Here is a 21,243-nt window from a genome sequence, read left to right on the forward strand (position 1 = left end):
TGTCTTTAAAAGGTGAGTTTTATTAAAAGCCTCATACAAGAAACACACACACTGGTACACACACAAAAAGCAACAATATTATGACACTTACATGACCTGTACAATAAGGGTTTGGAAACATGCTTCAGATACATTACAATGTCAACATCATCATTGTCATCATCATTATCATCATCGTCATCATAATCATATTCATCATTACCATAACCAAGAGCATTTACATTATACGTATTACCATAGAGACAAACTGTAGTCTTAACCACACAGAGTTCATAACCTGGGTTTTCCATTCACTCAAACCCACACTGAACTTTTGAAATAATGATGGCTATTAAAATGTGGCATTTTTTAATTCACTTCAACAACATGGAAATAAAAAAATCCCTCAAAAATGCACAAAAGCCCATATTTCAATGTTGACAACACTTAGCTTTCAGACAAAGATGAGTTTGTCAAAGTGATTAAAAAAAATCTGTCCATCTCATTCTGAATGCCACTAATGACTCTCATTACTACATCCAACAAATTCAAAGCCCTATGACAATTTAAAATGTAGGCCACTAAAGTACAACTGAGCTGCCCTTCTTCAAAAAGGAAATATCCTGAAACTGCCTTGCATTGCAAAGGTGTACTACCGATGAACCGATACCGACGACTGATATACAGGTAAACAAAACATACTGCTTGGTTGAAATGTGTAATACTCCTACGACAGACTAGCCGTAACTACCACGTGTGGTTGCACTGAACGGAGCAGCAGAAAGGCAACACATGCGTTGACACGGGATACTGAACAAATGCACCAGGCAGGAGGCCCTGGGTCCAGGGGCAGCACCAGAGAAAGGTCTGGGTAGAGTGTCCTGTCTTCATTATAGCACCCAGTTCAACCAAAGACACACATTTTACTAAGATGACCACGGGGGCCAATCAGATGCTGGCAAAGCTTAAAACGGTACTTGGCATGTTCTGATTAAAACACAACACCGATACCATTAACAGCAGTGCTCTGCATCTATCACATTCTGACAACTTTCTGCCCAAGCTCCTCACAAACAGCTTTGGCCTATAGCCCCATAAGGATCACAGTAACGTCAAACACAAACTACTCCTTAAAGGCTGAGACACTGAGAGAGGTGGACAGAGTACATAGAGAAATCAAAAATTAAAAAAAAAAAAATCACACAAGAGCATATGGTAGATTATATGTTACACTCAAAATGCAGTCCTCAGCTTAAATAAGAGTAAAATCAGTCTAGAGTCATGCCACACATGTCTCTCAGGGAACATGACATAACAAGATCAGAGAGGACAGAAGAACAATAACTTAAATGTCCTTAGTTTATGAGTTTTGTAGCTTTAATATTGTGCGTGCATATAAATACAAGTCCTTATGCCTGTGCGATAACGGAGACAAAACGTGTGGCAAGCGTCGTCTAGTAACAAACAACGAAGGAACATTTCTCATGAACACCTTGACTTGATGCTGGACACACTGGAGTGTGTGCATATTGCCTTGTCCTGCTCACCAAGTGCAAGTGCTAATAAACAATCTGTTAACCTACACTAGGACTCTAAAGCAGAAACAGCACTATCATTCTCAAGGTACCACCGTGTTTTCAATTTAGACTGATGCTCCCGGAAATATCGTAATGGCAAAACTATGCGTCCTTCAATGTAACCGGCTTTGTGGTCCCTTGGGTACAGACAGAAAACCGGACTAGAGCCTGCACTGCGTTTCCTAGACTATAGGGTCTGGAAATCACTGGAGTGGTTAAGACTACCTCCTTATCATCAATATTGTGCAAGAGGACATGCGTTGGGGATTAGAGAACTTCTCATTATGGGGCCTTACTGCAGCTGCTGGGTTGAATATCATCTCTATTCTTGTTCCATAAAAATACATTTCACTTTCTTAATGACTGCAGGACTTGTGAGGAGGCCAGGCCAGGCCACCCTGGCTGATGTGCTCTATGGCTGGGCCACCGGTGCGGCTGGAAGAGGCAATGACAGCTCGTCCGCCTGGGGAGGGGGAGGTGGGGAGGTGGCCGAGGGGGAGGCGGGTCCTGAGCCTGCTTCAGTGGGCTGGCAGAACTCTTTGATGGTGACGGTGAGGAGGTTTGTGGTGACGTCGGTCACCACCACGTTGGTGCCGCGGGGGGCCATCTCGGGGTGCCAGTCTGGGTCCCCCTCCACAGGTGCCCTGGTCTCCCCTGGCAGGCTGGCGGAGGGGGCGTCCTCAGCGGGCGCAGACGCAGTGCTGTCTGAGGCGGCGGGGGGCTGGCCGAGTTGGGCGCGGCGCTGGCGGAGGCCTCTCCTGCCCCTTGCGGACGCTGAGCGACCGGCGGCATCCTCTCCCTCCTCGTCCTCGAGAGAGGAGGACGAGGACTGCGAGGACGAGAGCGAGGGCGAGCAGGGGAGGAAGGCGGCCGCCTCGGGCACGGCGGCGCTCTGAGCGGCGCTCGGCTGAGGCTGGGAGGAAGCGTCGCCCTGGGCGGCGGCCTGGGGGCCCAGTTTGAGGGGAGAGGCCCGAGCACGGGGCTGCGGTGGGGCGCGCGGAGCGGCCAGCTGCCTCTGGTGAGGGGTCGGAGGTCGGCTGTCAGAGCCGCTGGAGCTGGAGGGGGAGGGCGGAGACTGGTACTGGGGCACAGCCGGCGGAGTGCTGGCGGACGCTGGCACGGACGTGCCCCCTACACGGGCCTCCGTGTTGGACGCCATGCCAGTGTTGGGCTGACAAGAGACGGGGCCGATGGCCTGTAGCCCGTATGGCTTGCCGTACATGGGGAAGCCCGTCATCTTCATGGGAGGCTGGAAAGGCCGGTAGGGCACTTCGCCGGACCTCTTGCCGATGATGCGGTTCCGCGAGGGGATCCCGGTCCGCCTGCTAGCGGCCCCCCCACCTCCTGCCTTGTCGATGACCTTCAGGTTCAGGATGATGCGACCTCTCTTGACCTCTCTGGGCTTGACCCTGCGGTTCAGGATGCGCACCGTCTCGGAGAAGGGCGAGATGGGGGGCCGGGAGGAGAAGGAGCTGGAGGCGGAGCCGCTGGGGGGAGCCAAGGGGTCAGGCCGGGGCAGCGGGCGGCGGGACATGCGGTGGCAGCGGCGGATGTCCTTCTTCAGCTTGTGGGAGGCCGCCAGTGAGTGGAGCTTAGGAGAGGGAGCAGGGGACGAAGACGAGGATGAGGAAGGGGGATTGGACACGGGAGTGGTGGGACTGGAGGAAGGAGGCCGAGCGGACGGCGGCCGAGAGGCAGAGCGGCGAGGCGCAGGGCGGGGGCCTGAGCCCCGGGATGATGGCTCTCCTGACTTGGCCCGTGCCTGGACAAAGGAAGCACATGGGGTCCTTATTCAAAGTGTCTTACACAAAACCCTACTCATTCTCAATGAATTGCATGGCCTTATATCATTATCACACTACAGACATCTTACTGATGGAACATATTGTAATAACATGACTGCATGCTTTCTGTAAGTACTGTAATTACAGTACAGAACATTTACCCCAGAGAGAACAGTCACAAGACCTTTTAGAAAGATCTGATAGGCAGAACTCTCTTCATGAGTCAGAGGAAATAACGATTGACATTCAAACCTTGAGAACAAAATTTTTCGGTTTAGGCCCACGCTTCTTTGGCCCATAGAGTTCCTGTTCACGTTCTCTGAAGATGAAAGAACAGTTTGACTCAATTTCACGGCACCATTTTGTATTACGGGACATAAGTGATTTAAATTAAATGGAACAATATATACTTAATTTCAAATGCCCACTATTTCTTGTAGGCTTAGGCTATTGGCTGTGTAGGAGAAAATACATTCCAAACAGTGTCTGGAAACAAAGAGAATGTACATACTTCTGTTCAAAAGCTGTGATGAGTCTGTCATCCAGAATATTGTCCTCTGGTTCCCATGTGCTATACCTGTGTTAAAAATCGAAATACAGGTACTTTCACAACATGTACACATGCAAAACAACTGTAGACTACATTGCAACCTCCACTATTTGACTGAGTTTTTGAAAAAGCTACTTACTTCAATGCCCATCCTTTCCACTTCACGAGATATTCGATACTACCCTATAAGAGCAAAAAAAAAAAGAGCGTTCAGCACGGGCAAACCTCATCCAAAATGCAGGACCGACTCTGGCTTCTGAAACTACTGTCTTTGTGTTCAATAATACTCTCCTTTTTCAGGTCGGTCACGTTTTTGTAACGTTATAATCGGTTATAAATCGGTTATAACCCGATGTTTCTACAGCTACACACACAATGTCTAACTCACAAACTTACAATCTCATGATTCATGAACTCCTTTGTAGCTAGAAGCTAAACACTTTGCGTATCCACCATCAACGTGGTGGACATTTAAATGCAGCTGCTAAGTAATGCACACACAAACTAATTACCCATTTCTTAGCCAGTTGTAAGTTAATTCAGCTAACGCTGATGTGTAGCACTTCACGCTAGCTTGCTACGATTCAGCCACGCAAAGCATTCCCTCCAAGTTATCGGTAGCTGGATGCGTTTAATCTACTATGTACAGTTTCACATCTATGAATGGGGAGCTCGTAACATAAATTGAATAGACTCTGTTCTACAAAAAATCGCTGACCGAAAAATCAAACAATTACAGCGTTAGCAGTTATTAAGCAAGTTAAGACCTCTGTTAGGCCTGCCCCTCGTCATTGCGGGGGAACCGCGAAGCCTCGGGTCTCGGCATCGGCATACGACCGAAGCGACCCTCACCCTTCAGCCGCAATACAACCAAATAAAAGGCCAAAACCAGCACCCACTTTTCGGACGCGACGTTTCAGGATGGCTTCCGCGGCGAAAACACGATCTCCGACCGCAGAGAGCTCCATCTTTTCCAGACTCTCCAGATGGTTCTGTCCGCTGTCTAGCCGCTGGCGGGGAGAACACTTAACAAATTTGTGACAGCAACAAACCCCAAGGCAAGAGAGCAACTGTCACGTGTCCCAGGTCAGCCCCTTCTGGTCGTCCTAGCAACGTCAAGGCACCAGGGAGGATGCTACTCGTGGGCCGTCGTGGGCCCGATAGAGACAGAAAAGTATGACTTGTCCTCATACAGTCTAGTTCTATGCCAATAACCTACAGCACGGGTTCACACATTGTGTGCACCATACACAGTAAATTTACTAAATTTGAGAAGGAGTATTTTCTGTTGTGGATTATATTGTCGTAGCTGATGTAGAAGTATAGAGATAGGACGGTTTGTAAAATAGCTATCCGCAGAGTGAAATGATAGTTTGAGGTGTATACTAGTAATAGTACAGGGCTGACGAAGTTGTGTGCGTATGATGAAAAGAGAATATACTGCCCTCTCGTACCGCCCACTTGTTAAAATGTCTCAGCTGATTGGACTGACTGGACACATTTGGCTGCCAGATGATTGGACAACAATTAGTCTGTCAATTAGTATAGTTTGGTTGAAGTGTGGCGATTGTTGATGTCCTTCTGTCATAAATCGTTCAAGTATCACGCTAGAGCCAGAGCTAGAGCTAGTGGAATCAAGAAAGAAACCTCGGGATCAGAAGGTAGGTGGAGCAACTAAACTGTTGGATTAGAATAAGACGATTAGTCCTATCAAGGTTTAGTGATCACAGAACACGTCATTGTGTATTGGTTAACACGATAACCTGTCACCGTGTTAGCGATGTGCCAGTGCCAGCTAAGTTAACTAACATTAGTGAGAAGTAGGCTACCATACAGCGTGCTCAGGCAGTCAGTAAGTGTTAGCTTTAACGTTAACTTAATCTCACTTTTGAGCTAAGTGTTAAGATGGATGGGTTTTTCGGATGATTGCATCAGATCGTGGTTGCAAAGGGGACTAACGTTAGAAAGCATTTCAAAGTTGCTTGTAATTGCAATCGTTCAGTTAGCTTAACCGCTCCTCCGGATAACCTATCAGCTTGCTCTGTAAAATGACACGTAAAGGCATCATCAGAAGTGCAAGGCTAAGAAATGTAACGTTAGGCAAAGTTAAAACAAACCAGCTTGAAATAAGGTTACTCTGAGAATGACTGGTGGCATTTTCGTCCGAAACCAAACCTAGTGTTTTTGTTTTGTTTTTTGTTTTATCTATTTGCTTGCACTGTGTAGTTCATCTCTCACTTTTGTATGAGTCTGACAAAAGTCTCAATGTGAAGTATTATGCTCTTCAGTCCATTTTTTCTCTCAGTTATCAGTGTATATAATTCTTTGATCTGTGAAATCTCTTGTTCATTGATCTTTTCTGTATTGATCTGTGGCCTGGAGTTGGTGGACAGATACAAATCTTCTGAAACATTTGATAATATATGGATTTGTTTTGTTAACTGCCCATCACTGCCCAAGTGTAGCACTGTAGAATAATAACACAAATACTTTGCTGATAGTATGAATGCTTTTAGCGGTATGCAGTTCTTGGGGCGTCTCTTGGACACTGTGTCCTCTGTCTCCAACTTGTTCTCCAACCCATACCGTGTGAGGGAAGTTCCACTGTCTGACTACAGTGGAGGGGGGCGGACAAGGCTGAAGGACGATGGCAAGGTAGTTTTGTACAGAAATACACAGTCATGGGACTGCCTGCTGCTGTGTCCGGAGACACCTGCAACTGCACTCAGGTACTGTACGCTAATCTTGGTGTTACTTAAGTATGGTGTGAATATGTATGGAGTATGATGAGTATGTGTGTCTCTGAGTGTTGTTTCTGTTTTGCTTTCACTTTATTAGCTTATCTAATGAACAAGTCAGATGAATGAACTTGCCTCAGGGGAACACACCTTAACCAGCTAACTCATTGTTTGAGATATCCTAAAGAAACACTAGCTAAACATGTAAATGTAAAGGAGTGCCTTGCTCAAGGGCACTTCAGCCGTTCCCACTGGTTGAGGTCGAAACCGGCAACCCTCCGGTTACAAGCCCGAAGCCCTAACCAGTAGGCCACGACTTTATTGAAGATTGCTGGATGTTTATACAGTTTATACTTTATACAGAATGAATAAAGAAGATACTTAAACCTCCATCATATTTAGTGGTGTCAGTGTCTCAGTGTTCTTTTTTTTCCAGGTTGTTCCAAGTCCCCTCTGAAGAGGATGCTATGAACTGGTACCCTCAATATGCCCTCAAACTCCGGCCCTTCTATGAGATGCTCCCGTCATTAAAACCTGAGACCATACAGCCAATAGTGGACTGCATTCGCAACCATCCCGACTGGAGCTCCGCCCATATTGCTGTGGATACAGGATTAAGAGACTGCTTGAAACACAATTATGTTCTGAGGTAAGATGTTTCTTCAGAATAAGGGTGGGACGGAAGGTACTGAGAACAGTTCTGCTCATGTTATTTGCTTTTCTTTCTTTCTTTCTTTCTTTCTTTCTTTTGTTCTTTTTAACTTCCTGTCTTTCTTTTCAGTCAAATCAATGCTCGTGATGGCCAGGGTCAAACACCCCTACACCTGGCCTGTGAGCGAGGTGATGTTGCCTGTGTTAGTGAGCTTCTCGACGAGTGCCAGGCTCGCACCGACATCAAAGACAAAAATGGAGATACGCCCATGCACTGTGCTGCTAAGCAGGACACAGCAGCCGTCATAGAGGTGAGCTGCAGGTCGAGGCATTACAAAAAGCTGTGTAGTAGCACGTTATGGTTAGGTCAATAACCCTTCAGAATTGATAATAGAAATCTTCCTTGTACAGAGGATGAAGGACTTCATCATCTCCTTCAACCTGAAGAGTTCTCTAAGTCTTTGTGTTGTCAGGTGCTGTGCTGCCGTCTGTGTGCCGGGGTGAACGAACTCAACCTGGCAGGTGAGACACCCCTCCACGTGGCCTGCCGCCAGGGACGCACCGAGGCGGTCAAGGCTCTGCTGGGCAGCGGGGCCAAGTGCGACGTTCTTGGAGGCCACTGTTACCCCATTCACGCTGCTATGAAGTACAGCCAGAAAGGGTGAGCAGAGCAGTAGAGAAACGGCCCCAGACTCTTGACCTGTCCTGCAGGGTTGGCTTTAACTCGATGTTTGTCCTCTCCAGCTGTGCGGAGGCCATTTTGACAGCTGACCCTGCTCAGCTCCAGGCAGAGGACCACACGTATGGAGGCACTCCACTGCACTGGGCCAAGACTTCTGAGGTCAGAGCCTTCTAATGTACAGTAATGTGGAGACATTTGTTCCCATTGAAAGACACTTATGAGACACTAATGGGTCTTGGTATCCTGCCCTGCTCAGATACAGAATGTTAAGACTTGAGGAACTACACCCAGAAGTTATTTTTATACAGTCCCAACAGTGCTTTGCTTTGTGGCCGTATGACAAATGGGAACTGTCCATGTGCAAATTGATTTTCATCAGCTCTCCTCTTCTCTTTGGCCCAGATGACTCGGATGTTGCTGGATAGAGGCTGCAATGTGAACTACCTCAGCAAGACAGGGGAGAGCCCACTCCACATCCTGACCAAGAAGGATCGCTTTGAGGCAGCCATGGTCCTGCTTACGCATGGCGGTGACGCCAACATCCGTGGCCCAGACGGAAACACTGCCCTTCACCTGGCCATGAAGGTAGTACAGCCTGTCTGATGTTGGGTCTGACGCTGTACCCTGTAGGGTCGTCTTGAGTCAGCTCTGTTCAGTATCTCAATTCACTACTAATATTAAACTACTAAGCTACTTATAAACCACATTTCAAATCCAGCATACTTTTGTCAAATTTAACTACATGTAGGTCCTCTATTTGTCCACTCTGAGTGTGCCCTAAAACAACACACAGTCCTAGCTCTGTATAGATGCAGGTGTGATTTTAACCTCTTTTTTGACAGAATGACAGAGTAAACCATCAAATTCTTAAAACCTTAAAGCTTAATAACTAAAAATGAAATGTTTATTTTGCATGGGTTCCCCAGCCGGTGGTTTAATCTGCTTTTGTGTTTGTTCAGCTGGACCACATGGACCTGATAAAGGCTTTGATCGTGTTCGGAGCAGATGTGGAGATCCACAACGACCTGGGGGAGACGCCAGGCCTCATCGCTGCCCGCAGCAGCAAAGGTGAGGCAGGGCTGGGGTGGGGTGGGGTGCACTCAGATCAGGTTTCCCATTCAGTAGAACAGGGGGTGATGAGGCAGTGATGGAGAGGACTGTGAGAGGACCGTTGACCATTATGCCAGAAATGTCTTCAATGGATTTTTTTAGAAAAAGTTGCCATCGAAAAAAGAAGTCCGACTTGAAGCCAAAGTGGTTTCCGCACCTGTAGTAGTTTCGGCTGTAGGTGAGCAGAAGAATGGTTCGTAAGTTGTCATGCATGTGTTTGTAGGGAGGCATGTAATGATAACATATTTAACATATTTATACTAGATGTATATATTTGCTGCCTTGTCTGCTAAATTGAATGTAACAGATTAAATGATGACTGGCTATGTTGTACATGTTTGTGTTTACAGTCATTGTGTGGGTAGACAGTTTTTTGTTCTTTCATTCCATATGTAATGTTAATATACAGTAACTAAAGCATGCATTGCATGTATAGCCATGCTTCTTATCGTACCTCTACATAATTACCTGTGTTCTTTTGAACAATACTTCTATAGAATCAAATTAATAACATGAAATTGATTATTTGATAGTGTACTAATGATTTGAGTCATGTTGTGTTTGTTTTTGTTTTGTTTTTTGGTCATGATGAGCATGTTTATGCATTTTTATGTCTCTCATCACCACAAACAATTCCCCCCTCCTCTCTTTCTCTCCTCTCTCACTCCTTTTTTTATCTTTCCTTCTCTCTCTCTCTCTCCCTCTCTCTCCATCTCTCTCTCTGGTCTTGTTGTGGATGCATGGCTCTAACCACTGGCCTTGTGTGCGAAGGCCCCAACAGAAAGATTCTGCTGGACATGCTATGTAGTGTAGGAGCCGAGCGCTGCCACCCCCCATCCTCAGAGCTGCTCTCCCCCAACAGGAGAGTGACCAGTCCTGGCATAGGTAATGACCCCCCCTGCCCCAGAGATCTCCACTCCACTCCTCTCTGCTGTGTTCCATCACCCTCCCATCCCCAAGACTGCTCTTGCTCTGTCACACACATTGTTGGTCAACATTGGGTCGTGCCATATGGCTCCTCCTCTAGTGTTGGTTTGACTGCCTGTGTTGCTCCTCTGCCTGACTCTGTCTCTGTGCGTGGTCTCTAACTTTAGATTGCCTAGTACAGGGGTCGGCAACCTGCGGCTCCGGAGCCGCATACGGCTCTTTGATCCCTCAGCTTTTGAAAATTATTAATGAGTATTTAATTAAAATGTATTTTATTTTAGTTCGTTCATTTTCAAAATGTAATATTGTAGCTCTATCTGAGTAGCCTAATTTATATAACTTTCCACCTCACTTGACTCCATAACCATAGCCTGCACAATATTGGTAGGCCTACATTCGCGGTTCGTTGCCATGTCAATATCAAACAAAATCACTGATTTCCCTACATTCCAGTCAACGACAACACTTTAATTGTTATTGTTGATGTGTGCACTTGCTGTAGGCTAGATAAGGAAAATGTCAAAAAGGAAACGTCAGCGACCACAGCTTGCGAGCACGAACACAAGCAGGCTGAAATGGGAAAGTTTCCATCCGAAGACTGATTCTGAAAACGCAAAATGAACTGCCCGTTATCGCACACTGCAACGAGTTAGTATTGCTGTGTTAACCCTATTCCTCTTGCATGTGAGAAATCTTTCTCACATATGAAAAATATAAAGACAAACCTGTGCTCACGTTTAAGGGCAATTCCGCGCAAAACTGTCACATCCATAACGCCAACACAATGCCATGGTAGGGTATTTAGTTGGCGTTATGGATATATGACAGTTTTGCGTGGAGTTGCCCTTAAATGATGACCGCCTCAATTCTTGCATGAAACTTCACCTCACTGAATATGAGCCAGCCAGACTCCAAGTCCATCACCAAATCTAATCTCTGGTAGGCCTAATGTTCAATTTCGCTAATATGTCAACGAAAATTGAGTGTGTTAGGCCTATAGCCTACTTCTGTCATTCCACTTTACATTTCAAGTTACTTGCACATTACTTTTAAAACTAGTAGAAAATGTATTAAAAAATCCTCTGTTGAATGAAAGTAGCCTAACTGTACGTTAAATATCCAAACTTTTTCTTGTAACCGTCTTTATGTGGCTCTTCTGAGATTAAAAAAAAAAAAAATCGTAAAAGTGGCTCTCCAGGCAAAAAAGGTTGCCGACCCCTGGCCTAGTAACACGTTAGCATGGCCTCAGTGTGTCCTCACCTCTCTCCCTGAGTTCCTCTGTGTGGGCAGAGAAGAGTTAGTATCTCTGGGTTGGGTTTCCTGTTTATGTGACCTCTTTCCATCATGGTTGAGAAAGGACATTCTCTGTTCCTTCTTTGGCTGTATAAACACTACGTAGTCTCATCAAGCAACCTCTTGAACTCTCTTTCCTTGAAGTCTTATTACGATGCAGTTTTGGTGTTCAGAAAACAATAATTGATCAAGAAAACAGTTTGCTACCTTAGAAGGTGATTGTTATTCCGAAGTTATTGTCTCCATTCATGATAAACAACAGGAATAGCAGGAATAACAGTCATCTTTTAAGATAACCTATGAGATGCATGCGACCATGTGAGTTTGTACTGTGTCCTCTGGTCATGTGACGATCTGCTGATTAGTTGAGCCTTTCAAACTTGAGCCTTTGTGTGTTTGGCTGACAGGGTTTGAGGACCTCATGCACGTGTCTGCTACCATCTCAGCCATGAGTGGGGGCAGGATGGAGGTGGATGGGATCAAACCAGGAAGCAGGAAGTATGTCTGAGTGGACGTGGAAGCAAGACCTTAATATTCATTTATTCGGCCTGACAATTATTCTGGAGAATAAGACACATGCCAGATATTAGGTTTTATTTTCTAGCTTCATCATCAACATGAATAGATGGGTTGCTGTTGACCCTCTGCTCCTCTCTCCACCCAGGCTGGACAGGCTGCTGTGTCTGGACGGAGGCGGGATCAAGGGCCTGGTTCTGATCCAGTTGCTGATTGCTCTGGAACGAGAGGCTGGTCGGCCAATCAGAGAGCTCTTTGACTGGGTGGCGGGAACTAGCACTGGAGGCATACTTGCTCTGGCTGTTATACATGGTGTGTGTGTGTGTGTGTGTGTGTGTGTGTCTGTGTGTGTGTGTCTGTGTGTCTGTGCCTGTGCCTGTGCCTGTGTGTGTGTCTGTGTGTGTCTGTGTGTGTGTGTGTTCGTGTCAGTGACTTGGTCTGATAAGCATCTGCCTGTGTTGCGTGTAGGTAAGTCCATGCCGTACCTGCGCTGTCTGTACTTCCGCATGAAGGAGCAGGTGTTCAAAGGCTCGCGGCCGTACGAGTCGGCCCCTCTGGAGGACTTTCTCAAGAAGGAGTTTGGAGAGAACACCAAAATGACCGATGTGAAACACCCCAGGTACAAGCATCTGCCTCAGGCCTCTGTAAAGTTGCTCTAAGTGTAAAAAATGTAATCGCAGAAATCATATCATCCTTTTTCATTGCAGTGGGTTTGTCTTTTTTTAATTTTCCTTTTGTCTTGCTTTCTCTCTCTTTCTTTCTTTCTTTCTTTCTTTCTTTCTTTCTTTCTTTCTTTCTTAAATCCTTTCTTCTCTGGCACCAGGGTGATGGTGACGAGTGTCCTTGCGGACAGACATCCCGGGGAGCTGCACATCTTTAGGAACTATGACCCCCCAGCCCTCCAGTGTGACCCACCGTATGCCTCCACTGCCACCTTTAAGCCTCTCACCATCCCAGAAGGTACAGCATACTGTCGGCCCACAGCCTCAACGTAATCCCTGTGCTAGTGACCTGGGGCCTCATGTACAAAGCTTGCGTACACACAAAAATGCTGCGTACGCCATTTCTCACGCTCACGTCCGGATGTACGAAGACTGACTTGAACGTGAGTGTGCGGTCCTCCACGCAAACTTCATGTCTGGCGTACGCACATTTCCAATGTCTATCGTCAGTTGGCGACACTTAGAGGCAATGCAGCGCAACAACATTAGTTGATCGCGAGTCTACAATGTAGGCCTTTATTTGCACAGTATATTGTGAAACGTGGGTTATTAAAAATGATAACACTTCGAAAGTAGGCCTATGTTTCTATATTTGGACATGCAACATGCGCAAATTCTACTAAGTTATGCAACAACCTATCTATAATGACAACTGTAGACTTATTAGAGGATAAGAATTAAAAGGGAATGTGAAAGAGCCTACACAGCCCCGATATTTGATTACGCGATTGTTGATGACTGGCTTATCAAACATTCCAGATTTTGAAGAGCTTTCCACAAAACCTGTGATAAATGGGGTCAGCTTCAGCTTTTTTGTGCATACGCTACTTTTCAGGTTTGCGCGTACGCAATGTTTTAGTATGAAATCCACGCAAGTCTTTGTACATATGGCCTCCGGACATGGTGTGATGTGGCTGAGGATGTGCGGACCTTTACAGAGTGTGACTGTGTCACCATCTCTCTGTTTGAGTAGAGCTCCTTTCCTGTCTGGCAGCAGCTCAACCCTCAAACCTGTTTCGCTCTCAGATCTATACTTGTCAGAAAATGACTTGCCACATGCTCAGTTCACAAGCTCAGTTGTCTCCGAGTGGAAACAGGATGTGGTCCAGTTCAGGGGGAATTAGGCCACATGCTTTTTCGGAGGGCCGTTAGTGGAGAGCGACATGACTGAGTACTGAAGGTGCTGAACTGCAGTTGGATGTGACCACAACGCAACCAGTTTCAGTAGCATGTGTCACTCAGGTCAGTCCGACTGACACGCGCCTGCAGAAGCCACACAAATTGTGATTTTACAGTCCCTCGTGATCGGGTTGAGTCCCACCTCACACACACACACACACACACACACACACACACACACACACTACTGTGGCGCGCGCATGCGCAGCATTCAGAGCTCTGTGTTTTAGTATGCGTGCTGTTCTTTCAGGATGGGAGGATGAGGATGTGTTGATAGTTGGATACACTGTGGAACCCCCCAGAAAGCGTAGGAAGGTGACTGATGAAGGTGTGTCTCCGTGTGTGTGTGTGTGTGTGTGGTGTGGTGTGTGTGTGTGTGTGGGGGGGGGGGGGGTTCTGAGTGCACTAGTGGGGTGAAAGATAAATCACCACAAGGTCTATACTTGGTCACTAGGAATATTATATTAACATGCTGTCAGTCTTTATCTCTCCTCTCTCTCTCTCTCTCTCTCTCTCTCTCTCTCTCTCTCTCTCTCTCTCTCTCTCTCTCTCTCTCTCTCTCTCTCTCTCTCTCTCTCTCTCTCTCTCTCTCTCCCTCTTCAGAACAATTGGTATGGCGTGCTGCCCGCTCCAGTGGTGCCGCCCCCACCTACTTTCGGCCAATGGGCCGCTTCCTGGACGGAGGGCTGCTGGCCAATAACCCCACTCTGGACGCCATGACCGAGATTCACCACCACAACAAGGCCCTGAAGGCCCAGGTCTGTAGCTCACCATGCCAACAGGAGTAAAGCTCTTAATCAGTGGGAACTTAAAATGGGAAAACTTTACTACTTTACATAAGACTTCCTTTATAGTTCAGGTGCATTGTGATGATCACTGCATGAGGTAACGTTACATTTTTACATTTAACGTTACACTGCATGAGGTAACGCTACATTAATAAATTACCTGTCATTTATTAATTTATCCAATGTCAGGAAAATGACAATTTAATAATGTCTGGCTTCACTTGGATAAGTGTGAGACATGTAGTGTTTCCCATTAACTAGACTGTAGTGTAGTCTAGTCGAGTTATTACCGGTTATTAGCGTTGAGCGACAGTGTTGCCACCAGAAACATCTGCTTGGTTGTTCTTTATTTCCATCCGTAAGATTGAATAATTTTAATCTATGGGGGAGGAAATCTGCAGCTTACTGATGTATGTGAACCCTGATGTGTGTGACCCTCTTGTCTGTCTCTCTCTCTCTCTCTCTTTCTCTCTTTCTCTCTTTCTCTCTTTCTCTCTTTCTCTGTCTCAGGGGAGAGATGTGGAGGTGCGGAAGCTGGGTGTGGTGCTGTCTCTGGGCACTGGGAAACCCCCTCAGGTGGCGGTCAGCTCCGTGGACGTGTTCCGGCCCTCCAACCCCCTGGAGCTGGCCAAGTCCTTTGTTGGAGCCAAAGAACTGGGCAAGATGCTAGTGGACTGTGTGAGTGTGCTGGACAGCTGGACCGGGCCTTTTCTTCCTTCTCATTTTCCTGTCTAGCTAAAGACAAAGACCAGTTCCTCTAGAAAACGTGAACAATAAGTAGCAGTAGTCAGCAAACTTCTAAACTTCTGAACTATTGAAGTGTTCTTGACACTCTCTCACTCTCTCTCTCTCTCACTCTCTCTCTCTCTCTTTCTCTTTCTCTTTCTCTTTCTCTTTCTGTTCTCTCTGTTTCCCGTTTCCCTCTCAGTGCACGGACTCTGATGGCTGTGCCGTGGACCGGGCTCGTTCCTGGTGTGAGATGACGGACATAATCTACCACAGGTCAGTCAGGCAGTGGGAGACACTCCTGTCCACCAGACACTCATGACCAGACTCTCATGACCTGACCAGACACTCAAGACAGTCATGATAAAGGCTCCCTTTGCTCTCCTCTGGTTCTGCTGGCACGTCTCTCCTTCCCTTCTCACTTCCTCTCTGTCCTGCTCCCTCGGCCACTGGCCTCTCTGGTGTCCATGGCGTCCGATCCTGTTCCCTGCTCCCTTTGTTCTCCCTCTCTCTTCTCTTTCTCCTCTCGCTCTTCTCTTTTTTTATCCCCAGGCCTTCCTGTGCAAAGACATGCTCTCTCCCTTTACAGCCCTTCAGGGCGGAACAAGACCCCTCCGCTGCGCGTTGGGGTCAGGTTCGCCCTGTCGGGACTTATTTTCCCAATAATGACCGGCGTTTTATACATTATCCTGCTTATTATACGGCTACTTGCCAAAACGAAACCATAAACTCCCCACGATGCGTTCTATACATTATCCCTTACCTATGCTATATATACTATATTTATTACTATACTATATATACTATATTTATTACTATACTTTATAAAACGGATAGTTCCGGTCCTTGATTGTGATTGGTCGAATCGCGTTCGATGCCGTTGTATATTTTCCCGAGCACGGCTGAGACCGCATTTCGTTCTATATTAATGCATTTAGAATGCATAACGGTTAAAATTCAAAGTTGCTGAGCAACAATTCCGATAAGAATCTACTAGCGGTGGAACTATTCTATGGGGACTTAAATTTCATGATTATTTGTTTATTTGGTGTCAGTTTTAATGTCCTATATGTGGTAGCCGTTTTATAGCAGCTTCGCTCGCTTCGTGCCTAACAACACCCCTCAGCTGTGCTATATTCACAACATAGAACGGCCTCTTGGGCTTATTGCTTAAATACATTCTATATTTATTACTATACTATATATACTATATGTATTACTATTAATGATTAAAATGTCAGAAAATGGTGAAAACAAGGTTTCAATCAGGGTTTCCCAGAATTGAGGGAATGATGGTGAGGGGTAGAAGAAGAGAATGCTGAGCTGCAACAGTAGTGGTCATTCCCTCACCATCATTCCCTCAATTCTTCCTCTAATGTCTCTCTCTCTCTCTCTCTCTCTCTCTCTCTCTCTCTCTCTCTCTCTCTCTCCTCCCTGTAAGTCGAGTTCCAGTTGGTCCAAACATGCGTGTTATTTTTCAGTGGTGAAAATAGTGACCGTGGTTAAACAATGTTTGAGATATTTTTTATAAATAAAATGACTCTCGGAGAGTGCAGAGCACAGCCAAGGCCGAATGTCGTATCCGGCTATTAGTGAAGGTGAATTGAAATGTGTGGAGGTGGCCTGTGAGTTGGCTCTGCTCCAGAATGGATTTAGGTCTTCCTTGGCCCATGCTAGACTTTCCCACAAAGTTTCATGGAAATCAGGCCAGCTGTTTTCTCGTAATCCTGATTACTGACACACCAACAAATCACACTGAAAAATGAACTTCCCTGGTGGAGGTACTAAAGTTTTGCTTTGTGACTGAATGACGTGTTCTAAAGTCCAGCCTGTCTGTTTTGTGACTGAATGACGTGTCTGTTTTGTGACTGAATGACGTGTTCTAAAGTCTGGTCTGGCTGTTTTGTGACTGAATGACGTCTGTTGTCCTACTGTAGGCTGAGCCCTCAGCTGTCCCAGGAGGTGTTGCTGGACGAGGTGAGCGACGCGGTGCTGGTGGACATGCTGTGGGAGACGCAGATGTATCTGTACGAGCAGAGGGCCCAGATCCACACACTCGCCCAGCAGCTGCTGCAGGCCTGAACCTACCTGACCACACCTGACCAATCAGATGTGGTCATACAGCATGGAGTAGAGATAGAGGCTAGAGAGAAGGATGTGTGTCTGTAATGGCCCAGTAAGATGGACTCTGACATTAACATGACCTAACACTAACTTGTCAGTGGGGGGAGGGAGACTGACCGTGATTTTCAGGGAAAGGATATATATTGGCTGTGTGTGTATTGTGTGTTTGTGTGTGTGTATTGTGTGTATTGTGTGTGTGTGTGTGTGTGTGTGTGTGTGTGTGTGTGTGTGTGTGTGTGTGTGTGTGTGTGTGTGTGTGTGTGTGTGTGTGTGTGTGTGTGTGTGTGTTAGAGAGCAGGCAAAATTGTAACAGATTTCTGCATTTTCTGCTCATGTGGTTCTTCCATCGGGAGGGAAGAGAGGATCTGTTTATTATGCTACATGTCATGGACAAAACTGCATTCTAATAACAATCATGACTGTAGCCTCAAGACGAATGTTACAACTTGATAAATAGAAGTTAATGCGCTGCGCTGCACAATGTGGAAGTATGTCTATTCAAGCCTGGGACCAGAAGCTTGTCATGCAGAAGGTGAATGACATGCGGTGGCTATGCAGAACAAACTAGCTCCACAGGACAAACTGGAGTCTGGGCATTCCATTCCATCATTCATTTGTTCTGTTTGAAGTTGTTCAGACATGTTCACTGGTCTAACTCGCTCTCTATAACAGAGCTGTAATTGAAGTTTACATGACTGTGCAAAAACCCTTCAGATATCCTCATCATATTGAAATATTTAATGTCTCCTGCTTGACTGTTCTCAGTGCTGTCACTGTCAGAGGCGGAGCTATGTCTATGCATATATTATCTCCATTTTACATCTTGACAAATATAAATTATGTAATATTATCCACATCAGTTATACAACATAATTCCATAAATACATAATTTTGTGTACAAAATATTGATATATTAACATGAATTATTCATGTATTATTAATATACAGCATTATTTTTTGTTTGTATGGATGTAGATGTATTACCTCTGAAGCGGTGTGTTGGTGAAATCAGAGATTTCAAAGCTCCACCTGTGGTCTGCTCCAGGCCTTCTCTTTGCACTATTCTAGTCTTAACACCAAAGTGACATGTGTTTCCCCTTGAAGGAGTTGCTCTCATGTTTTGTACTAGTTTATTAAACCCGTTATGAAGTGATGATTAAAATATGGATCAAACATTAAACCTGTGGAATCTACCCTCTCAACTGTCTCCGTTGTCTTTTTTCATCTACAAATTGTTGCCGGTCCTCTTCAGATTGACCAACGTCAGCGTTGGGACCTGGCATAGTTCGCCCCCTTGTGTCCATCTCGTGATGAGCTGAAGTGCTGGGCTCTCTTGCCCCGGCGCAGCGCGGTCACCTGGGCCACTCAGGTGTGCCAGTCCGCCCTCAGGTCAGCAGCTCTCCCTGCGCACTGGGCCCTCGCCGCTCCTGTTGTGGCAGCTAAAGCTGAATTATTCAGAGCCCCGGGCCATATCAATGTCTCGTGCTCTCTCTCTCTCTCTCCCCTCTTCATCCCTCTCTCCTTGTGTCGTTGATATGAAGCGATAACAGAGGACTGAAAAGGCTCATTACTGGGAGAGAGAGACTAAGAGAGCTGGAGCATTATCCACTAATTGAGCATACCTACATCAGTGTCATCACTGGGGGAAAGAGCACACAGGAGTTAGAGCAGACGTGGCTTTACGTGGCACAGGTAAGAGCTCTCTTTACTAACTCTTTATCTTTGGTGCCAATACAGAAGCTATTACTAGCCATTGTGTTTTTGTTTCACTTTTCATTCTAAGAAATTAAAATTTGTTCACTTAATATTTCAATGGATAATACAATTCTGTAGACATGTAGTGATTGTCTTTGCTCTTTTTAGTTTGTGGTCCCACCAAGTGACCACTATGTCTGGAGCAAACAGTGACCATCTGCACCGGTCCACTCTCACGGTCTACACTGTAAGTTTGAAATGCTGAGGGCAGAGAGGTGGAAAAAGGAACAAATCGGACACAGTGTAGAAATTATTTTCCTTGTTTTCCAACATACTGGGTACATTTAGTGCTAAGGGGGCACCCAGTTAATCTAACTAGTGAATAGGGTCATTTAGTGCTAAGGGGGTACCCAGTTCATCTAACTAGTGAATAGGGTAATTTAGTGTTGAGGGGGTACCCAGTTCATCTAATTAGTGAATAGGGTCATTTAGTGCTGAGGGGGTACCCAGTTCATCTAACTAGTGAATAGGGTCATTTAGTGCTAAGCAGTGTTGTGCACAATTCGAATTGTAATTCTGCTTCCTGTTTGCTACCTCAATTAAAATGCAAGTGAAATTCAAGAATTGAATTGGAATTTAAGAGCCAGTTTCAATTTAATTCTGGAATTTTGCACAAGCCTGGTGCTAAGGGGGGTACCCAGTTTATCTAACACTAGCGAATAGGTTCACGCTCCTGCCCACTGCATTATATAGTGCAATAGCAGTTCTTCCAGGCGTGCATTAACAATGTCAGATTGTCCATTGTAGGTCAGTGTGGAATTAAAATGAGTTTGAAGCCTTTATTTTAAGGTAAAATAACTTTGTGTTGCTTTAACTCTGTCTTTGTTAGCCGGTTGGGGAATAAAATACTTGTTTCCATCCCTCTATCAATCTCCATACTTGGTGCAGGGATTTTGTAACTGAAGGTTGAATGTTTTTTGTTTTCAGAATCTGATGGAACATTTCAACCCTGGCCTACAGAAACTGGTCACCTTAGGAAACAGCTATGTCAAAGCATTTCAATGTGAGTACTTTTAAACCTGAAGTTAAAATGAATATCATCTTAGTCTTGTAGATGTGCATTATTAGATGGAGTATTTGTATGGATTCACACACACATGCTCTTGTACAGTATTCCTCTAGATCATCTGTAAAGTGATGCTGAGGGTGTGGGGTATTCTGGCTCACACAGGGTTTAATTTATCATACTAGAGTAACCAAGCGTGTTTGTCCCATCACATGATTGAACTCTTATTGTGTGTGTGTGTGTGTGTGTGTGTGTGTGTGTGTGTGTGTGTGTGTGTGTGTGTGAGTGTGTTCATCTCTTTGGCAGCTCTTGCAGTGACCAGTGAAGCCTACTTTAGCGCTGTCGCTAAAATGGGAGAGCAGGCTCTTCATACATCTTCATCTCGCTCACTGGGTAAGATTGTGTGTGTGTGTGTGTGTGTGTGTGTGTGTGTGTGTGTGTGTGTGTGTGCATCATAAGGTTATGATGTTCACGGGCCATCTATCCCAAACTGTGATGCTCTTAACTCTGTTATTCATGCCTAGAGTTTTGGCACTTTGAAAGCAAGGCTGTCCCCTAAATAACTGAAGATGAAAGTGAACTTAACAGTCTTTCTCTCACTGAAGGTCTTGGCCTGCTGCCAAGACAATAAGGATCCTTCCACCCTACGTCTGAAGCATTTTTATTGTCTGTCCATCTGAGAATTTGTGCCGCCTGGAGAAATACCCACATTTCTGTCGTCTGTGAAAATAAAAAATCAAGGATGCTGTTGGAAGTTAGGGCTAGAAAACTCAGTCTGTCAAATCATGCTGCCAATAGCCAGGGAGTTGCCACTCTGTCATAAGCTCACTGGGCAGCCTTTTAATATATAATACAAAGTAATACAAAGTTCAGAACTTAAAAAAAAAAAAGGTGAACTTTGGTTGTTGGAAGTGCAAACCCTCGGTATGTGTAATGGCATCTGGACGTCACCTGTTTGGTATGGCTTTAGTCCAGCTCAGGTGACCGTGGGTGTGCGCTGAGCCTCTGAATAATTCACAGGCGGAGTATTCCATGTGCGCTCCGCTCATTAGTCACCACAACGGCCTAGCTCAGACCTCCCGCACGTTTCCATCACACACACACACACACATACACACACTGACAAGGCCAGGGGG

At 45.7% G+C, this 21,243-nt stretch overlaps 3 protein-coding genes across 8 annotated transcripts in view; 2 read left to right on the plus strand and 1 right to left on the minus strand.

The window, feature by feature from the left end:
• On the minus strand, nt 1-5,073 carry cbx6a (chromobox homolog 6a). Its single transcript, XM_042103859.1, has 5 exons — nt 4,790-5,073; nt 4,030-4,073; nt 3,852-3,917; nt 3,593-3,659; nt 1-3,318 (listed from the first exon to the last, which is right to left on the minus strand). The coding sequence occupies exons 1-5, from the start codon at nt 4,856-4,858 to the stop codon at nt 1,969-1,971; spliced, it is 1,596 nt and encodes a 531-aa protein (XP_041959793.1). The 5' UTR covers nt 4,859-5,073; the 3' UTR covers nt 1-1,968.
• pla2g6 (phospholipase A2, group VI (cytosolic, calcium-independent)) lies at nt 5,045-18,548 on the plus strand. Of its 6 annotated transcripts, none has more exons than XM_042103810.1 (18): nt 5,045-5,064; nt 6,392-6,619; nt 7,065-7,277; nt 7,410-7,590; nt 7,753-7,940; nt 8,024-8,120; nt 8,364-8,546; nt 8,921-9,029; nt 9,843-9,956; nt 11,699-11,789; nt 11,956-12,119; nt 12,276-12,426; nt 12,631-12,767; nt 13,959-14,036; nt 14,312-14,466; nt 15,007-15,174; nt 15,425-15,498; nt 17,160-18,548. In XM_042103810.1, the coding sequence occupies exons 2-18, from the start codon at nt 6,393-6,395 to the stop codon at nt 17,302-17,304; spliced, it is 2,475 nt and encodes an 824-aa protein (XP_041959744.1). In that variant the 5' UTR covers nt 5,045-5,064; nt 6,392; the 3' UTR covers nt 17,305-18,548. The 6 variants fall into 6 exon arrangements, with proteins under 6 accessions (XP_041959744.1, XP_041959746.1, XP_041959743.1 ...); XM_042103812.1 differs by having other exon boundaries at nt 5,047-5,064; nt 6,407-6,619; XM_042103809.1 differs by lacking the exon at nt 5,045-5,064 and adding an exon at nt 5,300-5,551.
• baiap2l2b (BAR/IMD domain containing adaptor protein 2 like 2b) overlaps nt 18,543-21,243 on the plus strand; it is an 11,014-nt gene continuing 8,313 nt past the window's right edge. Inside the window, 5 exon segments of the mRNA XM_042103858.1 lie at nt 18,543-18,735; nt 18,888-19,038; nt 19,210-19,288; nt 20,029-20,104; nt 20,414-20,500. Of these exon segments, the coding sequence (XP_041959792.1) occupies nt 19,235-19,288; nt 20,029-20,104; nt 20,414-20,500 (217 nt within the window). The 5' untranslated portion in view covers nt 18,543-18,735; nt 18,888-19,038; nt 19,210-19,234.

This window comes from Alosa sapidissima, chromosome 9 (genome assembly GCF_018492685.1).
Source record: "Alosa sapidissima isolate fAloSap1 chromosome 9, fAloSap1.pri, whole genome shotgun sequence".
NCBI classification, from domain to species: Eukaryota; Metazoa; Chordata; class Actinopteri; order Clupeiformes; family Clupeidae; genus Alosa; species Alosa sapidissima.

Bases quoted from the DNA above. Each gene is read 5' to 3' on its own strand.
- cbx6a (XM_042103859.1), bottom strand. From the start codon at position 4,858: ATGGAGCTCTCTGCGGTCGGAGATCGTGTTTTCGCCGCGGAAGCCATC. The intron at 3,660-3,851 runs GTATGTACATTC...TTTCATCTTCAG, and splicing joins ATCACAGCTTTTGAACAGAA to AGAACGTGAACAGGAACTCT. The intron at 3,319-3,592 runs GTTTGAATGTCA...TCCTTTGTCCAG, and splicing joins CGAAAAATTTTGTTCTCAAG to GCACGGGCCAAGTCAGGAGA.
- pla2g6 (XM_042103810.1), top strand. From the start codon at position 6,393: ATGAATGCTTTTAGCGGTATGCAGTTCTTGGGGCGTCTCTTGGACACT. The intron at 7,941-8,023 runs GTGAGCAGAGCA...TGTCCTCTCCAG, and splicing joins ATGAAGTACAGCCAGAAAGG to CTGTGCGGAGGCCATTTTGA. The intron at 15,499-17,159 runs GTCAGTCAGGCA...GTCCTACTGTAG, and splicing joins ACGGACATAATCTACCACAG to GCTGAGCCCTCAGCTGTCCC.